Source organism: Gorilla gorilla, chromosome 11 (assembly GCF_029281585.2).
Source record: "Gorilla gorilla gorilla isolate KB3781 chromosome 11, NHGRI_mGorGor1-v2.1_pri, whole genome shotgun sequence".
Taxonomy (NCBI): Eukaryota; Metazoa; Chordata; class Mammalia; order Primates; family Hominidae; genus Gorilla; species Gorilla gorilla.
The window spans coordinates 144370007-144390189 of NC_073235.2; the positions used below are offsets into that span (position 1 = coordinate 144370007).

A 20183-nucleotide genomic window follows, 5' to 3' on the forward strand; every position below is an offset into this window, starting at 1 on the left:
TTGGGATTACAGGCGTGAGCCACCGTGTCGAGTCTGAAACATATTTTAATTATGTTCCTCCAGTATTTTTTTTTTCTTAAAATTTTCTTTTTTTTTGGGAGACAAGAGTCTTGCTCTGTCGCCCAGGCTGGAGTGCAGACGCGATCTCAGCTCACTACAACCTCCGCCTCCCGGGCTCAGCCTCCGGAGTAGCTGGGACTACAGGCGTGCGCCACCACGCTTGGCTAATTTTTTTTTTTTTTGTATATTTAGTAGAGTCGGGGTTTCAACACGTTGGCCAGGCTGGTCTCTAACTCCTGGCCCCAAGTGATCCGCCGGCCTCGGCCTCCCAAAGTGATGGGATTACAGGCATGCGCCAGCGCGCCGGCCTTCTCCAGTATTTTTGCATGCATCTTACGGCACACCTTTGCACGCCATCTTATTAACTATATCATACTGCCGCACGTGCCTTTTCGGCTAAGGCATCCAGATGGTGCGGGTCCTGCCTGCCTCGAGAGGTGGCAGCAAAGGAGCCAGTGCCCTCACTGGTGCTGGGCGGGGCGGCCGCTTTCCTCTGAGGGAAGGGGCGGTGTTGGCGGGGGAAGGGCGCCAGGGCCCAGGCCCTGAGGGAGGGGCAGCTCGCCCGGGCCACGCGGTGCCCGCCCTCGGCTCAGGCCGGGCTGAGGCCCCGGGGACTCGGGGTCGGGGGGGAAGGCGCTGAGCCAGACAGGTCCCAAGGAGCCTTCGGGAAGGGAGGGCCTCGTGGCGGCCTGTCCGGGACCCGGCCGGGAGCAGGGGTCGCGTGGGCGCCGTCAGGACGGGCGTGAGGTCCCCGGGACCACGTGATTGCGTTTGGTGGCCCAGGGGTCGCTGGCAGGTGCGGAGGGGAGGCGCCCACCTGGGTGCCCTGGGCCGCACGCCGGGCGGTGGGGCCGGGAACCCCTGCTCCTCCTCGGCCTCCGATCCGCTGCGGCCCTGGGTCCTGCTCGCTGCCCGACGCCGCTGCCACAACCTCCGCCCGGGCCCCGCAGCCCGCCGCCCGCCGGAAGCTGAAAGGCGTGTCCGACCCCGCCCCCGGGCGCGACCAATCAGCGCGCGCGACTCATGAATAGTGAGCGCGCTGGCACCGCCCCGCCCCCGCCTCCCGCGGCACCGCCCGCCCGCGCAGACCCCGAGCGCGGCCGCGGACGAAGATGGCGACCGCCATGTACTTGGAGCACTATCTGGACAGTAAGCGCGCCCCACGGGCCCCGCGCCCGCCGCCCACGCGGAGTCCTCCGTGCCGCAGCCCCCCGCGCGCCGGGCACCGCATGCAGACCCCGTAGGCTCGGGAGGGCGGCGGGCGCGGCCGGGCGCGACGGGGGGCGCGCGGACGGGGCGGGGCAGGGCCGCAAGGGAGGGGAGGGCGCGGGGGGCGGGCGCGGGGGGTCCCGCCGGCTGGGTCGCGCCAATTCCAGGTGCGTCACGGCGGGGCGGGGCTTGGCGGTGCTGGGCGGGGCTTGCGGCCTCGACCCCGCCCACACCTTAGGTCCCGCCCCTACCCAGGCCCCGCCTCATCTCCGCCCCCAGCTCCGGCCCCGGCCCCGCAAGGTCCCGCCCGTCCCTGTCCCGTCTGCAGGAGGAGCTGGCGCTCGCTGCGGGGCTCCGGGCCTTGGGGGCTCCGGGGTCTGGGCCTCCGCCTGGCTGTGCGCCCGTGTGCGCCGGCCTCTTGTGTGACCGCGGCTGGGGAGGGCGTGCGGGCCGCGGGGCGTCTCTCCCCGGCACTGGGGACTGCGGCGCGGAGGCGGGGAGGGCGGTGCCGAGTCGGCCCTGGTGGGCGGGCTGTGTTGTTTCCAGGTGGCAGCAGGTCGGCGCCCCCAGCGGCTGAGCGGACGGTGCTTTCCCTCACTTTACACACCAGGGAAGGCCCAGCGCTGCCGAGCAGGCTGCTCAGGGTCTCCCGCTCGTAGAGGGGCAGACCCCACGCGGGACCCCTGACGTCGGCCCGGGATGGGCACAGCTTTGGGGTCGCGGTGTTTGGGGTTGTGCCGGGTGGCTCTGGAGGGCCTTTGTGGGGGCGCTGCACTGGGGATCCTCATGGTCTTCGGCCTGGCACCCGCCCAGGGGCTGAGACAGTGGCGAGTGAGCCGTGGCCTGGAGCTGGAGACCGCTGCCCTAGAGGGACGCCCGATTCTGTTCATGTGCTCCGCTGTCTCTTGGGGGTCTGAGTAGTGGGGGGTTCCCTGGGTAGAAGAGTCAAGCTGGGGAGCACGCTGGAGGGGAGGCCTTCTCTATCCTGGTGCCCAGCCAGTGGGCTGGCCTCCCAAGGAGGGTTGACTTTGTGTGTGTCTGGGAGGCTGTGCCAGCCGGGAGGCTGTGCTTCTGTCCTCTAGGGGAGCTGGGAAAACACTGGGGCTGGAAGCATCAGATGCGTAAGATAGAGTTAGGTTTAAAATGATTGCTTGGTAACTGTGAACAGCAGATGGGAGGGTGGCCAAGACTGGAGGAGGCAGCCCCTCTTAGGAGCCAGTGTCAGCTGTGCAGGGGGCGGAGGTTGGCTTCGTCTAGGGGGTAACAAAGCAGACGGGAAAGCGGCACGGGGGTCCTCCTGGCAGACTGTGGGGAATGGTTGCGCTAGCCACAGGGACTATTTAAGTAAAATTAAAAATTGAATGGCGTTAGTCCCATTTCCAGTGCCCAGTAGCTCCCTATGGCCGCCACTGTCTTGGGCAGCTCGGAGACAGAACATTTCTTTTCTTTTTCTTTTTTTGTTTTTTTTGAAATGGAGTCTCACCCTGTTGCCCAGGTTGGAGGGTATGATCTCAGCACACTGCAACCTCCACCTCCCAGGTTCAAGCAATTCTCATGCCCTAGCCTCCCGAGTAGCTGGGACTGTAGCTGTGCACCACCACACCTGGATAATTTTTGTATTTTTAGTAGAGACGGGGTTTCACCATGTTGGCCAGGCTGGTCTTGAACTCCTGACCTCAACTGATTTGCCTGTCTTGATCTCCCAAAGTGCTGGGATTACAGGTATGAGCCACCACGCCCGTCCGAGAGAGGAAACATTTCTATCCTTGCATAAAGTCGCGTGGGCAGCGTGGCTACACTGCTCGATGCACTGGATTTCTGGGTAAAGTAGGGGAAGATCAAGGAGGACCCAGGGGATTTTGGCTTGAGCCTTGGAGGATGCTGCTCACTGAGGTGGGGTAGCCTAGAGGGTGGGGTCAGTTGGCCTCCCCTGCCTGTGCTGTTGGTTTCCAAGTTTCGCTCTCCCTTCTTTGACTTCTGACAGCTTCTGAAGTGTGCACACAGCCTCTTGTCAGCACTGTTTGGTACCTGAGTCTAAAAATGAGATCACAATCCTTCCGCTCCGCAAACCCTGACAGAGACAGAATACAGAGTGGGCTTGTAGACTTCCGTGCCAAGTCCTGCAGCGCCTTGAGCTCCTTGGCTGCTTTGCTTTTGAGCACCTGGGGGTTAATGGGGCCAGAGACGTGCACCACTCACAGCACCGTCTCATCCAGCTGCGTCTTGGGAGCCACTTGGAGGCGGTTCACCAGCTTCTTGGCGGCCACCACCACCAGGTGCACCAACCCAGTGGGCGTAGGTGGGGACCGGCCTGAGTAGAGGAGGAACTGATGGTCTCCGACCTTCTCCAGGGTACTGGTGAAGGCCTTGGGGGCTGGGCCGGCAGTGGGCCTCACAGTCTGCAGCGCGGCCGCGCGCTCCGTGGGGTTGTTGAGCTGGATGCGCTGCAGGTAGACGTGGGGTCGGCCCCTGTGCGCCAGAAAGTCCTCTTGCAGCAGCACGCAGTCGCGGCCGGACCCCGCGGCAAGGCCAGAGACGGAGGCGGGCCCGGGGCCGGCGGCCACGGGGCCAGGACCTGGGGACCCCAGCTGCAGGCAACGCACGCGGCGCAGCAGCCCCTCCCGCAGCAGCAGCACCGCCTCTCCAGCTTCAGCCAGCGCGCTCAGCGGGCGCAGCTGCACGAAGGGCACAAAGTCCGGCGCCACTGCGGGCTCCCGCTCCCCGGGAGTCACCCACAGCCGATTGGCAGCCATGTCCAGGGCCAGGAAGCCGTTGGCCACCAGGGCCGGCACTCCAGGGCCCAGCGGTACCGCCTCGCCGCGCTCCCGCAGGCCGCGCCAGGCGCGGGTGGCCGCCTCCAGGCAGGCAGACGGCTCGGCGGCGCCCGGCTCACCGCGGGACCAGGGCAGCAGTATAAAACTTTTGGCCAGTCCTGGTGGCTCACACCTGTAATCCCAGCACTTTGAGAGGCCGAGGTGGGCGGATCACCTGAGGTCAGGAGTTTGAGACAAGCCTGGCCAACCTTGTGAAACCCCGTCTCTACTAAAAGTACAAAAACCAGCCGGGCATGGTGGCATGTGCCTGTAATCCCAGCTACTCAGGAGGCGGAGGCGTGAGAATCACTTGAACCTGGGAGGTGTAGGTTGCAGTGAGCCAAGATCGCACCACTGCACTCCAGCCTGGGCAACAAGAGTGAAACTCCGTCTCAAAAAAAAGACAAAAAACCTTTGGAGGTGAATTTTTGTCCTGCTGCTGAGAGGTACATGGCTTCTGTGTTTTTGCGTTTCAGGTATCGAGAACCTTCCCTGCGAACTTCAGAGGAACTTCCAGCTGATGCGAGAGCTGGACCAGAGGACGGAAGGTGGGTTCAGACCTCTGGGTACAACCAGAACTGGGTTCTGACGGGTGGGAGCCAGCAGCTCCTGAAGGCTGGGGGCAGAGGGTTTTGAGGGGACCCGGGTTAGTGGGGCATTGGCCTAGCCCTGGGCCGTGGGTATCACTCAGTGTCTTGCAGTAGGTGTTGATACTTTCGAAGCCACATTGTTTCTTGGGTTCTTACACATCTTTATATGACGTTTTTATAACCATCACCCTTTCCAATCAAAATATTTATTGCCAATTTTTTCTTTCAAATATTTTCAATTTTCAAACTGTGTAGTGCGTGCATTGTTTTAAAAGTTTGGTAGTACTTTTTGGCCTTTTGATATTTAACTCCGTTTCTTTTTTTTTGAGACGGAGTCTCGCTTTGTCGCCCAGTCCGGAGTGCAGTGGCGCGATCTCGGCTCACTGCAAGCTCTGCCTCCTGGGTTCACACCATTCTCTTGCCTCAGCCTCCTGAGTAGCTGGGACTACAGGTGCCCGCCACCACGCCTGGCTAATTTTTTTTTTGTATTTTTAGTAGAGGCAGGGTTTCACCGTGTTAGCCAGGATGGTCTTGATCTCCTCACCTCATGATCTGCCCGCCTCAGCCTCCCAAAGTGCTGGGATTACAAGCGTGAGCCACCTCGCCTGGCCCTAACTCCGTTTCTTTTTTTCTTTTTTTTTTTTTTTTTGAGACAGAGTCTCACTCTGTCGCCCAGGCTAGAGTGCAGTGGCACGATCTTGGCTCACTGCAACCTCCACCTCCCGGGTTCAAGTGATTCTCCTGCCTCAGCCTCCTGAGTAGCTGGGACTACAGTCACATGCCACCACACCCGGCTAATTTTTTGTATTTTTAGTAGAGACAGGGTTTCACCATGTTCACCATGTTAGCCAGGGTGGTCTTGATCTACTGACCTCATGATCCGCCTGCCTAGGCCTCCCAAAGTGCTGGGATTACAGGCATGAGCCACCGCGCCCAGCCCTTAAACTCCCTGTTTCTAAACAACATGTTTTTGTTGCTGTTTCTTATTTTATCTCTCGTCAGTTTTAGACGTTGTTCAGCCGTATATGGCACAGGCAGCTGTACTTCTCCAGTGGCCCCCACACCCTCACATGCCCTCACCTGGCTCCCCCGTCTCCTGGCTGTAGTTTGTTAGAATTTGTGGTGAGACCAGTGATGGGACTTCCATTGGGCAGCTGTGTAGGTACTTTAACACTGAGCCATGCCACCTGCTGTGCTTATATGACCTCTTTGGAATAACTTTGTGTATTTCTTAGAGTTACTCATGACCCTGTTTGTTGGCTTTGTTTTCTGCATTCGACCCTTATCTCCCCAGCTGGGCTTTTCCGTGTGGTCTGTCAGGCTGTCTACCCTGACAGTTCTGTGTGTGTTTTCTTTCCGCGGAGCCCTCTATCCTGGAGGCCACAGTCCTGATTGTTTCCGTGCCAACTGCACACTTGTTGCCCTGAGGTTTTCCTGGGATCTCCTTTCACCCCTCTTCAGTGTGGGACCCTCTTCCCTGAATCTTAAATGTCTTCTTTTTGCCCTTGCTCTCCTGTTTTGATAGAGCCTTTCCTTTGGTAGGTTCCTGAAAAAAAGGCACGTAGGAAGGTAGATTTTCTTGGCCAGGCGCAGTGGCTCATGCCTGTAATCCCAGCACTTTGGGAGGCTGAGGTGGGCAGATCACCTGAGGTCAGGAGTTCGAGACCAGCCTGATTGACATGGAGAAACCCCGTCTCTACTAAAAATACAAAATTAGCCAGGTGTGGTGGCGCACGCCTGTAATCCCAGCTAATTGGGAGGCTGAGGCAGGAGAATCACTTGAACCTGGAGGCGGAGGTTGCACCTGGAGATGGCACCATTGCACTCCACCCTGGGCAACAAGAGTGAAACTCCATCTCAAAAAAAAAAAGAAAAAAAGGAAGGTAGATTTTCTTGTAACATTGCATGTCTGAAAATGTGTTTGTTCTAGCGTCATACTCAGCTGATAGTTTGGTTGGGTATAGAATCCTAGGTTGACAATTGTTTTCACTCAGGAAGTTGGCGACATTGCTGCCTTGTCTCCTAGCTTCCACGTTGCTGCAGAAAATCTGGTGCTGTTTGGATTCTTGGTCCTTTATATGTGTGATCTATTTTTTCATTGTTATTCCTATTCAGAAGTTTTTGAGATGTTTCCTTTATCTCTGAAGTTTTAAATTTCATGGTAATGTGTTTTGGTGTGGGAATTTTTTTTTTTTTTTTTTTTTTGTGATGGAGTTTCACTCTTGTTGCCCAGGCTGGCGTGCGATGGCGCGATCTTGGCTCAACACAACCTCTGCCTCCCAGGTTCAAGTGATTCTCCTGCCTCAGCCTCCCGAGTAGCTGGGATTACAGGCATGCGCCATCATGCCCAGCTAATTTTGTATTTTTAATAGAGATGGGGTTTCTCCATGTTGATCAGGTTGGTCTCAAACTCTCAACCTCAGGCGATCTGCCCGCCTTGGCCTCCCAAAGTGCTGGTATTACAGGCGTGAGCCACTGTGCCTGGCCTGAGATTTTTTATTCATTATGCTGGGCACAGGTTTGTTTTTTTTTTTTTTTGAGATGGAGTTTCGCTCTTGTTGTCCAGGCTGGAGTGCAATGGCACGATCTCAGCTCACCGCAACCTCCGCCTCCCGGGTTCAAGCAATTCTCCTGCCTCAGCTTCCCGAGTATCTGGGATTACAGGCATGCGCCACCACACCCTGGTAATTTTTTGTATTTTAAGTAGAGACGGGGTTTCTCCATGTTGGTCAGGCTGGTCTCGAACTCCTGACCTCAGGTGATCCACCCGCCTTGGCCTCCCAAAGTGCTGGGATTACAGACGTGAGTACCACGCCCGGCCTGGGCACATGTTTTGCAAGACTGAGATAGCTGTGTTTTTTTCCTTAGGTACAGCATCTTGACTAGGGAATACAGAGAGTTATTTTATTGTGAAATGTAACATATATTCAGGAAATGAATGTGCAACAATTATAGATTGCTTAACAATTATTACCAGGTGAACCTCTCTGTTTTCTGCTACCGAGATGGAGAAATCAAGCCCTTTGGCACCTGAAGGCCTTTGTGACCCTCCTAGTCATGACACCCCTCCCCAACCAAGGGGTGACCATCCTGAGTTTGGTGACAGTCACCTTCCACCTTTAACAGTAGTTTTCTTTTTTTTTTCTGAGACGGAGTCTCGCTTTACCATCAGGCTGGAGTGCAGTGGCACGGTCTCGGCTCACTGCAACCTCTGCCTCCTGGGTGCAAGTGATTCTCCTGCCTCAGCCTCCTGAGTAGCTGGGACTATAGGCACGTAACACCATGCCCAGCTAATTTTTGTATTTTTAGAAGAGACGGGGTTTCACCACATTGGCCAGGATGGTTTCCATCTCTTAACCTTGTGATCCTCCTGCCTTGGCCTCCCAAAGTGCTGGGATCACAGGCGTGAGCCGCCGTGCGTGGCCATCAACAGTTTTCTTTTCTTTTTTTTTTTTTTTGAGATGGAGTCTTGCTCTTTTGCCCAGGCCGGACTGCAGTGGCGCTATCTTGGCTCACTTCAAGCCCCGCCTCCTGGATTCACGCCATTCTCCTGCCTCAGCCTCCCAAGTAGCTGGGACTATAGGCGCCCGCCACCACACCCGGCTAATTTTTTGTATTTTTAGTAGAGATTGGGTTTCACCGTGTTAGCCAGGGTGGTCTCGATCTCCTGACCTCGTGATCCGCCCGCCTCGGCCTCCCAAAGTGCTGAGATTACAGGCGTGAGCCACCACGCCTGGCCTAGTTTTCTTACCCCTCTAAACCGAAGGGTTAAGAGTTGTGTCTGTTTCTGCCCTTCGTATTAATGGAATCATCCAGTATGTTTTCTTTTGTTTCTTGCTCTTTTTGCTCAATGTCACCTTCTGTGGGAATCATCCGTGTTGCTGCGTGTGGCTGTAGTTTGCTCTTTTTGTTGCTGAGTAGCACTCTCTTGTCTGAAGGGACCACAGCTTATTTCTCCATTTTACTGAGGATTGAACATTTGGGTTGTTTTCTGTTTTCTGCTCTTAGGAATGTTTCCCGTGTGGATTTCTTTAGGTGACGTAAGGTTTGTTTAGGGTATTTAAGAGTAGTGTGTTCTTTCTTGACTGCTCTACCAGAAAAAAAGAAAAGGGAAAAAAGAGTAGTATGCCAGGTCATAGGAAAGGTGACTACAAATTATTCACACAGGATGTTTGAGAGTCGAAGAGGGCACTGTGACCACTTGCTGTGTAACATTCAGAGCTGGGACTGTCCTGGGCACATTGCCGTAAAGTCTGCACATCCACACGATCCCAGACTGTGTGTGCAGAATGGTTCTGCCCACTTGCGCTCCCACCAGCACAGCGTGAGTTCATGTCAGCCTACATCTTTGCCACAACTTGGTGTTGGCTGACTTTAGTTGTTGCCAGTCTGGTGAGCACATCATGGTGTCTTGTGCAGGGCTAGCTTTTCCCCCATTTCTCCATCAGATAAGAAAGCAGAGATTGACATCCTGGCTGCAGAGTACATCTCCACGGTGAAGACGCTGTCTCCAGACCAGCGCGTGGAGCGCCTGCAGAAGATCCAGAACGCCTACAGCAAGTGCAAGGAATACAGTGATGACAAAGTGCAGCTGGCCATGCAGACCTACGAGATGGTGAGGGCGGGGCGGGGGCCACGGCTTTCTCGGCGATGACAGAGTGCCGCTGACCGCACAGACCTACGAGATGGTGAGGGCGGGGCGGGGGCCACGGCTTTCTCGGCGATGACAGAGTGCCGCTGACCGCACAGACCTACGAGATGGCGAGGGTGGGGCGGGGGCCATCGCTCTTCCTCTGACCTCTATTCCTGCCTCTCATGCAACAAAATGTAAAAACTGCCTGGAAATGGGCATAGCCAAGTGGAAGGCTGGCTTTGGTAGCTGACGCTGCTGGAGGAAGTGCAGACGGAATACACTTCATGTAGGACCATCCCTGTTTTTTTTTTTTTTTTTTTTTTCTGGGCCCTTTTTGTTTGTGTATCTGCTCGGAGGAACCATTTGGGTTTTTTTTGAGACACTCTCACTTTGTCGTCCACGCTGGAGTACAGTGGTGTGATTTCAGCTCAGTGCAACCTCCGCCTCCTAGGCTCAAGTGATTCTTGTGCCTTAGCCTCCCGAGTAGCTGTGATTACAGGCATGCAGCACCACGCCCAGCTAATTTTTATATTTTTAGAAGAGATGGGGTTTCACCCTGTTGGCCATGCTGGTCTCGAACTCCTGACTTCAAGTGATCCACTCGCCTCAGCCTCCCAAAATACTGAGATTACAGGCGTGAGCCACCGTGCCCGACCTCCAGGTGGCCATATTTTATTTTATTTTTAAATTTTATTTATTTATTTTTTTTTTGAGACAGAGTCTTGCTCTGTCGCCCAGGCTGGAGTGCAGTGGTGTGATCACGGCTCATTGCAACCTCCACCTCCTGGGTTTAAGCGATTCTCCTGCCTCAGTCTCCCGAGTAGCTGAGATTACAGGCATGCAGTAGCCATACTTTATTATTATTATTATTTTTGAGATGGACTTTTGCTCTTGTTGCCCAGGCTGGAGTGCAATGGTGCGATCTCGGCTCACTGCAACCTGTGCCTCGCAGGTTCAAGCAATTCTTCTGCCTCAGCCTCCTGAGTAGCTAGGATTACAGTCACCCACCACGAAGCCTGGCTAATTTTTGTAGTTTTATTTTTTTATTTTTGTATTATTTATTTAGTTTTTGAGACAGGGCCTCACTGTGTCACCCAGAACAGGTTGCAGTGGCACGGTTGCAGTTCACTGCAACCTCCACTTCCCAGGCTCAAGCGATTCTCCTGCCTCAGCCTCCTAAGTAGTTGGGATTACAGGTGTGCACCACTACCAACAGGCTAATTTTTGTTTTTTGTTTTTGGTTTTTTTTTGAGACAGAGCTTCGCTCTTGTTGCTCAGGCTGGAGTGCAATGCCACGATCTTGGCTCACTGCAACCTCTGCCTCCTGGGTTCAAGCGATTCTCTGGCTTCAGCCTCCTGAGCAGCTGGGATTACAGGCATGTGCCACCAAGCCCGGCTAATTTTGTATTTTTGGTAGAGATGGGGTTGCTCCATGTTGGTCAGGCTGGTCCCGAACTCCCGACCTCAGGTGATTCACCTGCCTCAGCCTCCCAAAGTGCTGGGATTACAGGTATGAGCCACCGTGCCTGGCCTGTATTTTTAATAGAGATGGGGTTTTGCCATGTTGGCCAGGCTGGTCTTGAATTCCTGACCTCAAATGATCCACCCGCCTCGGTCTCCCAGAGTGCTGGGACTACAGGCGTGAGCCACCGCGCCTGCCCTAATTTTTGTATTTATTTTAGAGATGGGATTTTACCATGTTGGTCAGGCTGGTTTTGAACTCCTGACCTCAGGTGAGCAGACTGCCTCGACCTCCCAAAGTGCTGGGATTACAGGTGTGAGCCGCTGCACCTGGCCTCCAGGTAGCCATATTTTAAAGTAGGGTTCAGTGTCGGCTATCCCAGGCCTTGTTCACTGCATTTCACAACTCTGCTTCTCATTATTGCCCACACTCATGTCTTTTCCCTAAATGGGATTTATTCCATTGCAATGTCAAAATATGCAGAAAAAGCACAAGACCCTTGCATGGACTTTGAAATAGTGGGCCTTGTTTTAGCAGAGGTTTGTTCATTGGAGACTCAATTAGAGGGCAAGAAGGTGTTTCCTGGTGGATACTTTTGTACATTCGTGATTCTGAGGAGTTTTGGTTTTACTTTAAAATAAGACTTTGGGTATCCTTTTGTAGGTGGATAAACACATTCGAAGGCTTGATGCAGACCTGGCGCGCTTTGAGGCAGATCTGAAGGACAAGATGGAGGGCAGTGATTTTGAAAGCTCCGGAGGGCGAGGGTTAAAAAGCAAGTCTGTTAATTTTTTTTCTTTATTTTATTACCGTTAACTATGGAGTTTTGAAGAGTTTTGTCACGGTAAATCATTAAAGTATGATCACTAGGGTAAGTATCATATTTGGGTAAACCTTGTCTTGCAGGCTGGGTGTGGTGGCTCACGCCTGTAACCCCAGCACTTTGGGAGGCTGAGGCAGGAGGATCACTTGAGGCTAGGAGTTTGAGACCAACCTGGGCAACATAGCGAGACCTCATCTCAACAAAAAATTTAAAAATTAGCCAGGTGTGGTGGTGCACACCTGTGGTCCCAGCTACTCGGGAGGCTGAGGTGGGTGGATTGCTTGAGCCCGGGAGGTCAAGGCTGCAGTGAGCTATGATTGCTCCGCTGCACTCCAGCCAGCCTGGGAGACAGAGCGAGACCCCTTTTTAAAAACAAAACACAAAACTTGCCTTGCTTTAGAGAATTCTATAAAAATAATTTGCGTCTTGATTATTTTTCAGAAGGCCGGGGTCAGAAAGAAAAAAGAGGGTCCCGGGGCCGAGGCAGGAGGACATCAGAGGAAGATACACCAAAGAAAAAGAAGCACAAAGGAGGGTAAGAGGCTTTCCCCTCTTTTTCCCAAAAGAACGAATACCCATAGCCTGTATCCCGGATGTAGGAACACCGATGGAAGCTGACCCGAGTGAAGTGCACACCGTGTGCTGGGTGGTATTCTGATTCTTACGCTGTGCGCCTGTCGTCAGCCCATCCTCACTGCAGCCTTTGAGGGGGTGCCGTTGTCAGGGGCGTTTTCAGTGTCGCAGGGACCTGCCCAGGCTTTAGGGCTGCTGTGGTGCGGCTGGGCCTGCACCTGGAGTCTGACTCCAGTGCCTGTCCTCTTAGCCACAGTGTGTGCTGCCCCACTAGGGACAGGAGGATGGTGAGCAGCGTGTTGTTGACAGAGGCCAATGTAGACCACTCTTTAAGTAGCTAGATTTCTGTATATCTGTCAGTTATTTTATGTGTCAACATATAGTTTGCGTATATTCATTGTTAATTATGTGGCCACATTTATTAAATAGACATATCATTTAACTTGAAGTTTTTTGAGATACTTTATTTAAAGCATTCTCCCACTGACACCCTCCCTGCCAAAGGTGTTGTATACCCTCCAAAGAGATCGTAGCATTACCTCAGAGGAGTGACATTTAGACTAAAGAGAAAATGCTGAAATGCCACGAAGCCTCTATGGAGATGATCTCACAGAGGGAGGGTCGAAGAGTGTAAGTTTTGGGCACGGTGGCTCATGCCTAGAATTCCAGAACTTCGGGAGGCCAAGGTGGGAGGATCACTTGAGCCCAGGAATCTGAGACCAGTCTAGGCAACCAAGTGAGACCCCCATCTCTACAAAAAATAGAAAAAATTAGCTGAGGGCGGTGGTGTGGGCTGTAGTCCCAGCGACTAGGGAAAGCTGAGCTGGGAGGACCATGAGCCACGATCGCACCACTGCATTCCAGCCTGGGCCACAACATGAGACTCTGTCTCAAAAAAAAAAAAAATAAAGAGAAAAAAAGAGTTCTTGACAAAAAAGGGACAATTTTCATTTTTTTTTTTTTCTTTTTGAGATGGGGTTTTGCTCTTGTTGCCCAAGCTGGAGTGCAATGGTGCCATCTCGGCTCACTGCAATCTCTGCCTCCCAGGTTCAAGCGATTCTCCTGCCTCACCCTCCTGGATAGCTGGAACTACGAGTGCGCACCACCATGCCCGGCTAAGTTTTTGTATTTTTAGTAGAGATAGGATTTCACCATGTTAGCCAGGCTGGTCTCGAACTCCTGACCTCAGGTGATCCACCTGCCTCGGCCTCCCAAAGTGCTGGGATTACAGGCATGAGCCATCACACCCGACCCAATTTTCAGTTTTTTTTTTGTTTTTTTTTTTTTGAGATGGAGTCTTGCTCTGTCACTCAGGCTGGAGTGTGGTGGTGCGATCTCGGCTCACTGCAACCTCTGCCTCCCAGGTTCAAGCAATTCTCCTGCCTGAGCCTCCCAAGTAGCTGGGACTACAGGTGCATGCCACCACACCCAGCCAATTTTTTTTTATTTTTTGTAGAGATGAGGTTTCACCTTGTTAGCCAGGATAGTCTTGATCTCCTGACCTCGTGATCCACCTGCCTTGACCTCCCAAAGTGCTGGGATTACAGGCGTGACCCACTGTGCCCAACCCCAATTTTCAGTTTTTTAGCTAGTGCTTAGCCTTTTGGCCGGGTGAGGTGGCTCATGCCTGTAATCGCAGCACTTTGGGAGGCCAAGGCAGGTTAATCACCTGAGGTCAGAAGTTCAAGACCGGCCTGACCAACATGGTGAAACCCTGTCTCTACCAAAAATGCAAAATACTTAGCTGAGTAGTTGGCAGCTGCCTGTAATCCCAGCTACTCGGGAGGCTGACGCGGGGAGATTGTTTGAACCCAGGAGGTGGAGGTTGCAGTGAGTCAAGATCACACCACTGCACCCCAGCCTGGGCGACAGAGCGAAACTCCGTCTCAAAAAAAAAAAAAAAAAAAATCCCAACATTCTCGTATTGTAAAGTAGTGCACAGATACAGAAAACCACACAGGACAAACATGGTTTAATTAATTTCCGTAAAGTGAAGATCTTTGTAAGTGGCACCTAGTCAGTGATTAACTGCTGCTGGAAGGCCTTCCATATGCCCTGTTAAAATCATAAACTCCTCCTGCCCCCAAATAAACATCATCCAGATTTCTATAGTGTTTATTTCCTTGTTTCTTTAATAGTTTTATAGTGCATTCCTAGACACTATACATTATAGTTTAGTCCTGTTGTTTTTCTAACCTTTTAAATTAACTTTATTAAGGAATAATTTACATACAATAAAATGTTATTCTAAGTGTACAGTTTGATGTTGCATTCAGTTCCTTTAAAGTTATGGAAGTACTCAGACTTTCTATTTCTTCTCGAGTCAGTTTTGGAAAAAATCTGTGTCTTTCAAGAAATTTGTTTCATGTAAGTTGTCAGATTTTTTTGACATCAGGTTGTTAATAATTTTGCATTATTATGGTTCTCATGTGTCTGTTATTATGACCCCTCTTTCAGTCCTGATACTGGTAATTTATGTTTCTCTCATTTTGTCTTGATCTTTTTTTTTTTTTTTTTTTCCCTGAGGGCAGGGTCTAGCTGTGTCACCTAGGCTGGAGTGCAGTGGCATGCACATGGCTCACTGCAGCCTCCACCTCCCTGTCCCCAGGCTCAAGCGATTCTCCCACCTCAGCTCCCGAGTAGCTGGGACCACAGACACGCGCCACTATGCCTGGCTAATGTTTTGTAGAGACAGGGTTTCATCATGTTGCCCAGGCTGGTCTCAAACATCTGGGCTCAAGCAGTCTGCCTGCCTCAACCTCTCCGTGTGTTGAGATTATAGGCGTGACCCACTGCGTCTGGCCGTCTTGATCTTTTTAGAGAACTAGCTTTTAGTTTCATTATTTTTATTGTTTTCTCTATTTTTTTGTTTGCTATTGCATTTGTTTCTACTCTCTATTTCCTGTTTTCTACTCAGGTTTACTTTGCCTATACTATTCTAGCTTTTTAAGGTGGAAGTAGCTTGCGTAATTGATATTTATATTTTCCTTGTTCTAATTATTATTTTTGTTGCACTCCACAAATTTTGATATATTATGATTTTGATATAATTTTGATATTGTTTTAAATTTTTATTTTGTTTACCTATTTAAAATATTTTAGAATGTTTTTCTTGTTTTTTGAGATGAGGTCTCACTCTGTCACCCAGGCTGGAGTGTAGTGGCATGATCCTGGCTCACTGCAGCCTCCACCTCCTGGGCTCAAGAGATCCTCCCACTTCGGCCTCCCAAGTATCTGGGACCACAAATGCATGCCACCATGCCTGGCTAATTTTTTATATTTTTGGTAGAGATGGAGTTTCACCATGTTGCCCAGGGTGGTCTTAAACTCCTGAGCTCAAGTGATCCACCCGCGTTGGCCTCCCAAAGTGCTGGAATAGAATTTTTTTTTTTTTTTTTTTTTTTTTTGGTGAGATGGAGCCTCACTCTGTTGCCCAGGCTTGAGTGCAGTGGTGTGATCTTGGCTCACTGCAACCTCACCTCCCGGGTTCAAGCAATTCTCTTGCCTCAGCCTCCTGGGTAGCTGGGATTACAGGCACGTATCACCATGCCTGGCTAATTTTTTTTTGTATTTTTAGTAGAGACAGGGTTTCACCATGTTGGCCAGGCTGGTCTTGAACTCCTGACCTCAGGTGATCTGCCTGCCTTGGCCTCCCAACATACTGGGATTACAGGCGTGAGCCACCACACCTGACCTAGAATTGTTTTTTTTCATGCTACTGCTTTGCCCTATAACTTATGTAGAAGTATGTGTCTCAATTTCCAAATAATTTGGGATTTTTCAGATACCTTTCTAATTTTAATTTTTTAGTTGAGTTCTGTTGTGGTCCAAGAACATTATATAATTGAAATCCTTTGAAGGCCAGCTAATTTTTGTATTTTTAAAGAGACAGGATTTCACCATGCTAGGCAGGCTGGTCTCGAACTCCTGACCTCAAATGATCTGCCCACCTTGGCGTCCTCTCCCTGTAAAGTGCTGGGATTACAGGCATGAGCCACCGCACCCAGCCTTCATTGCAATATTTGGTCCGTTCATATTTAACATAATTAATGATATGGTGGGATTTAGATTCACCGTCTTGCTATTAGTTTTCTGTTTGTTCCTTCTGCTCCTTTCCTGTCTTCTTTTGGACTAATCAGGTATTTTTTAGTATTCCGTTTTTTCCCCACTCTTGTCTTATTAGCCATGTTTTTTTATTTTTATTTATTTATTTATTTTTTTGAGACGGAGTCTTGCACTGTTGCCCAGGCTGGAGTAGAATTTGCAATGGCATGATCTTGGCTCACTACAACCTCTGCTTCCCAGGTTCAAGCGATTCTCATGCCTCAGCCTCCGCAGTAGCTGGGATTATAAGTGTGTGCCACCACACCCGGCTAATGTTTTTGTATTTTTAGTAGAGACAGGTTTTCACCATTTTGGCCAGGCTGGTCTCGAACCCCTGACCCCAAGTGATCCACCCACCTCGGCCTCCCAAAGTGCTAGGATTACAGGCGTGAGCCACTGCCCCGGCCCCTGTATTTTAAGGATTGTTCTAGTGTGTGCACTCAGTTTCCTTAAGTTATCACAGTGAACTTCAGATATTTCACTATTTGATGTTTAATATGCGGCTCCACACAAGTGTTCTTCCATTTCCTGCCTTTGTGCTGCTGTCCTTCACTTTGCTTCTGCCTGTGATCTAAGCTTCACAGTACATGTTATTACCTTCGATGCAACCCAGTGATTACGTTAAACACGTTTTAAAATATATGTGGAATGTAAAGATGTTGAACTCACAGAAGTAGAGAGTAGAATGGTGGTCAGGCGCTGGGGTGGTCAGGGGAGATGCTGGATACAGAATTTCATTTAGATAGGAGGAATAAGTTCAAAAGATCCGTTTTACAACATGGTGACTACAGTTAATAACAATATAGTCTCAAAAAAAGGTGTAGATTTTAAGTGTTCTCACCACGAAAGTCACCCCATATATAGTTACCCCATATAGTTGCCATTTCTGGTAACCTTCATTTTTTTTTTTTGAGACAGAGTCTTGCTCTGTGTCCCAGGCTGGAGTGCAGTGGTGCGATCTCAGCTCACGGCAACCTCTGCCTTCCAGGTTCAAGTGATTCTCGTGCCTCAGCCTCCTGAGTAGCTGAGATTACACCCACCTACTCACCTGGTTAATTTTTGTATTTTTAGTAGAGATGGGGTTTCGCCATGTTGGCCAGGCTGGTCTCGAACTCCTGGCCTCCAGTGACCCTCTCGCCTCAGCCTCCCAAAGTGACAGGATGACAGGCATGAGCCACCGTGCCTGGCCCAACTATTATTTCTTAATATTTATTTTCTTTCTTTAAAATTTTTTTTTCCGTACATATTCTGCTTATGTATATTTCTTTATGTGGATGCAAATTTCTGTCTTGTCATTTCTCCTCTACTGAAGAACTTTAACATTTTTTGCAGTACATGTATGCTGATGGTGATGAATTCTCTGTTTTTGTTTCTCTGAAAATGCTTTTATTTCACTGCATATAGAATTTTATGTTGACCTTTTTTCTTTTATCGCTAAAGATGTTCTCTCATTTTCTTCTGTCTTTCATTGATTCTGATGATAAATTACTGATAATAATTATTTTTGGTGGTTTCTTTTTTTTTTTTTTTTTGCTTTTAAGATTTCTCATTGTCACTGGCTCTTAACAGTTTGGTTATGATGTGTATTGGTGTGATTTTTTTGTGTATATTTTGTGTGGAACTTGTTCAGCATCTTTGAACTGTTGGTTTATACTTTGCATCGAATTTGGAAAATTTTCAGACAGTTCTTCCAGTATTTTTATGCTCTCCTTTCTCCTCTTCCTGCTGTCCAGCTCCCTGTGCGTTCCTTAGCTTAGATTTTCTCACAGCTCACCGAGGCTCTGCTTACTTTCTGTAAGCTTTTTTCTTTCTGTACTTCAGTTTGATTTGTTTCTATTACTTTATTTATTTATGAGCAGAGTCTCGCCCTGTCGCCCAGGCTGGAGTGCAGTGGCGCAGTCTCCGCTCACCGCAGCCTCTGCCTCCCGGGTTCAAGCCATTCTCCCGCCTCAGCCTTCCAAGTAGCTGGGATTACAGATGAGCGTCACCACACCCGGCTAATTTTTGTGTTTTTAGTAGAGTCGGGGTTTCAGCCTGTTGGCCAGGCTGGTTTCAAACTCCTGGCCTCAAGTGATCCACCCAGCTCAGCCTCTCACCTTCCCTTTCCTTCTTTCTTTTCCTCCCTTCCTCCCTCCCTCCCTCACTTCCTTCCTCCCTCCCTCACTTCCTTCCTCCCTCCCTCCCTCACTTCCTTCCTCCCTCCCTCACTTCCTCCCTCCCTCCCTCACTTCCTTCCTCCCTCCCTCACTTCATTCCTCCCTCCCTCCCTCACTTCCTTCCTCCCTCCCTCACTTCCTTCCTCCCTCCCTCACTTCCTTCCTCCCTCCCTCACTTCCTTCCTCCCTCCCTCACTTCCTTCCTCCCTCCCTCACTTCCTTCCTCCTTCCCTCCCTCCCTCCCTTCCTCCCTCCCTCCCTCCCTCCCTTCCTTCTTTTCTCTTTCTTTCTTTTTTTTTTTTTTTTGAGAAGGTCTTGCTTGGTCGCCCAGGCTGGAGTGCACTGGTACAATCTTGGCTCACTGCAAGCTCCGCCTCCCAAGTTCAAGCGATTCTCTGCCTCAGCCTCCCAAGTAGCTGGAATTACAGGCGCGTGCCACCATGACTGGCTAATTTTGTATTTTTAGTATAGGCAGGGTTTCACCATGTTATGCAGGCTGGTCTCGAACTCCTGGCCTCAGGTGGATCTGCCTGTTTTTGGCCTCCCAATGTGCTGGGATTACAGGCGTGAGCTGCTGTGCCCGGCCCTAAGTTAGTTTTAATCTCCTTTAATACATTTTTCATTTAAGAGATTGTAGGGCTGGGTGCTTTGGCTCATGCCTGTAATCTCAGCACTTTGGGAGGCTGAGGTGGGAGGGTCAATTGAGTAGCCGGGATTACAGGCATGTGCCACCATTCCTTGGTAACCAGCTTTTAAAAAAACATAATCAGTCCTATTTCCCTGCTGAGGGTACATGTCTCATGATTTGTTATTAGCTGTCTGATTTTAGGTATAAAGGAAGCGTGGAGAGGGAAATTTCTGTTCTCCCCAGGAGGTGTTCATTCTGTTTTAGTCCAGGCCAATAGGGCTGGGGGCCTGGGGCGGGGCAGGGTCTCAGCTTCAGCTCCACCGAGGCCCCTTGAGGACCTTGAGATTTCGTCTCTCGCCTCCTGCCCCAGTGGCTTCCACAGTTGGTAGAAGTGCGGGGGAGGAGACCAGCGGTGCCCGAGCAGACCCCTTGCTCGAGAACTCCGAGGTTGCAGGGATTTTCCCTCTGCTTTTAGTTGCTCTGTGCAGCCTCTGGACTATAAATGTCGGTGGGGACGCGGCCGCCATGTGTGGCTGTGGGCTCAGCGTGGCCCAGTGGCCAGCCCAGCCCTCACTCAGTGCATGAGGCAGGCGGACGCCCCCCCAACACCCCCCACTCCGGCTGCAGGTCATCTAGCTCTTGTTGCTCCACAGCTCCCCGACATCTCTGAGAATGTGGTTTTTGTGACTTGCTGGGTTTTGTGTTTTCTAACTCAGTGGCAACAGCGTTCTGAGTCTTCCTGCTCCTTCCTGCTCGGAACCTGAAGGCCCTGTCCCGACCGTGCCTTTTCTGCGTGAAAGTGGGACTCCTCCTGGTCTCTTCCTCACCCAGTGCTGTTTCTCAAGGGTATGCTAGGCATAAGGAATGCAGGCACTGGGGGTCCTCGTGGGGGTGAAGGAGACTCCAGCTCCCTGTTGGGGTCGGGGCTTCCTCCCTGAGGGCTCTGCCCAGCTTCAGAGACCTCAGGAACAGCCAGCACCTCTGCAGACACAGGACGATCCACTGTGGCCTCATGGCTTTTCCTGTCCTGACAGTGCGCTGACCAGCACTGTTTAGTAGCAATGCGGAGCCTGGGAGCTCAGCGCTGCCTGCCATGCAGGTCGCAGTAGTGACAGATGAGAAGGGTGATCAC

The 20183-nt window shown here is 51.2% G+C and overlaps 1 protein-coding gene across 13 annotated transcripts in view; it reads left to right on the forward strand.

Annotated features, from left to right (window-relative positions):
- Positions 1-669: 669 nt before the first annotated feature.
- The window catches only part of ING5 (inhibitor of growth family member 5), a 29131-nt gene continuing 9617 nt past the window's right edge, over positions 670-20183 (forward strand). For 4 of the 13 annotated variants that reach the window (XR_010129785.1, XR_008677581.2, XR_008677582.2 and 1 more), the window contains exons 1-5: positions 1080-1209; positions 4559-4630; positions 9121-9287; positions 11431-11542; positions 12032-12125. Coding sequence is in view for 4 of the 13 variants with exons in the window: in XM_031007173.3 (XP_030863033.1) it covers positions 1173-1209; positions 4559-4630; positions 9121-9287; positions 11431-11542; positions 12032-12125 (482 nt within the window). In the remaining 9 variants the exon portion in view is untranslated. Of the gene's footprint in view, positions 1210-1417; positions 2992-4056; positions 4245-4558; positions 4631-9120; positions 9288-11430; positions 11543-12031; positions 12126-19767; positions 19898-20183 lie in introns of those variants that run through there. The other 9 variants (XR_008677578.2, XR_008677579.2, XM_055380015.2 and 6 more) reach the window with 6 other exon arrangements.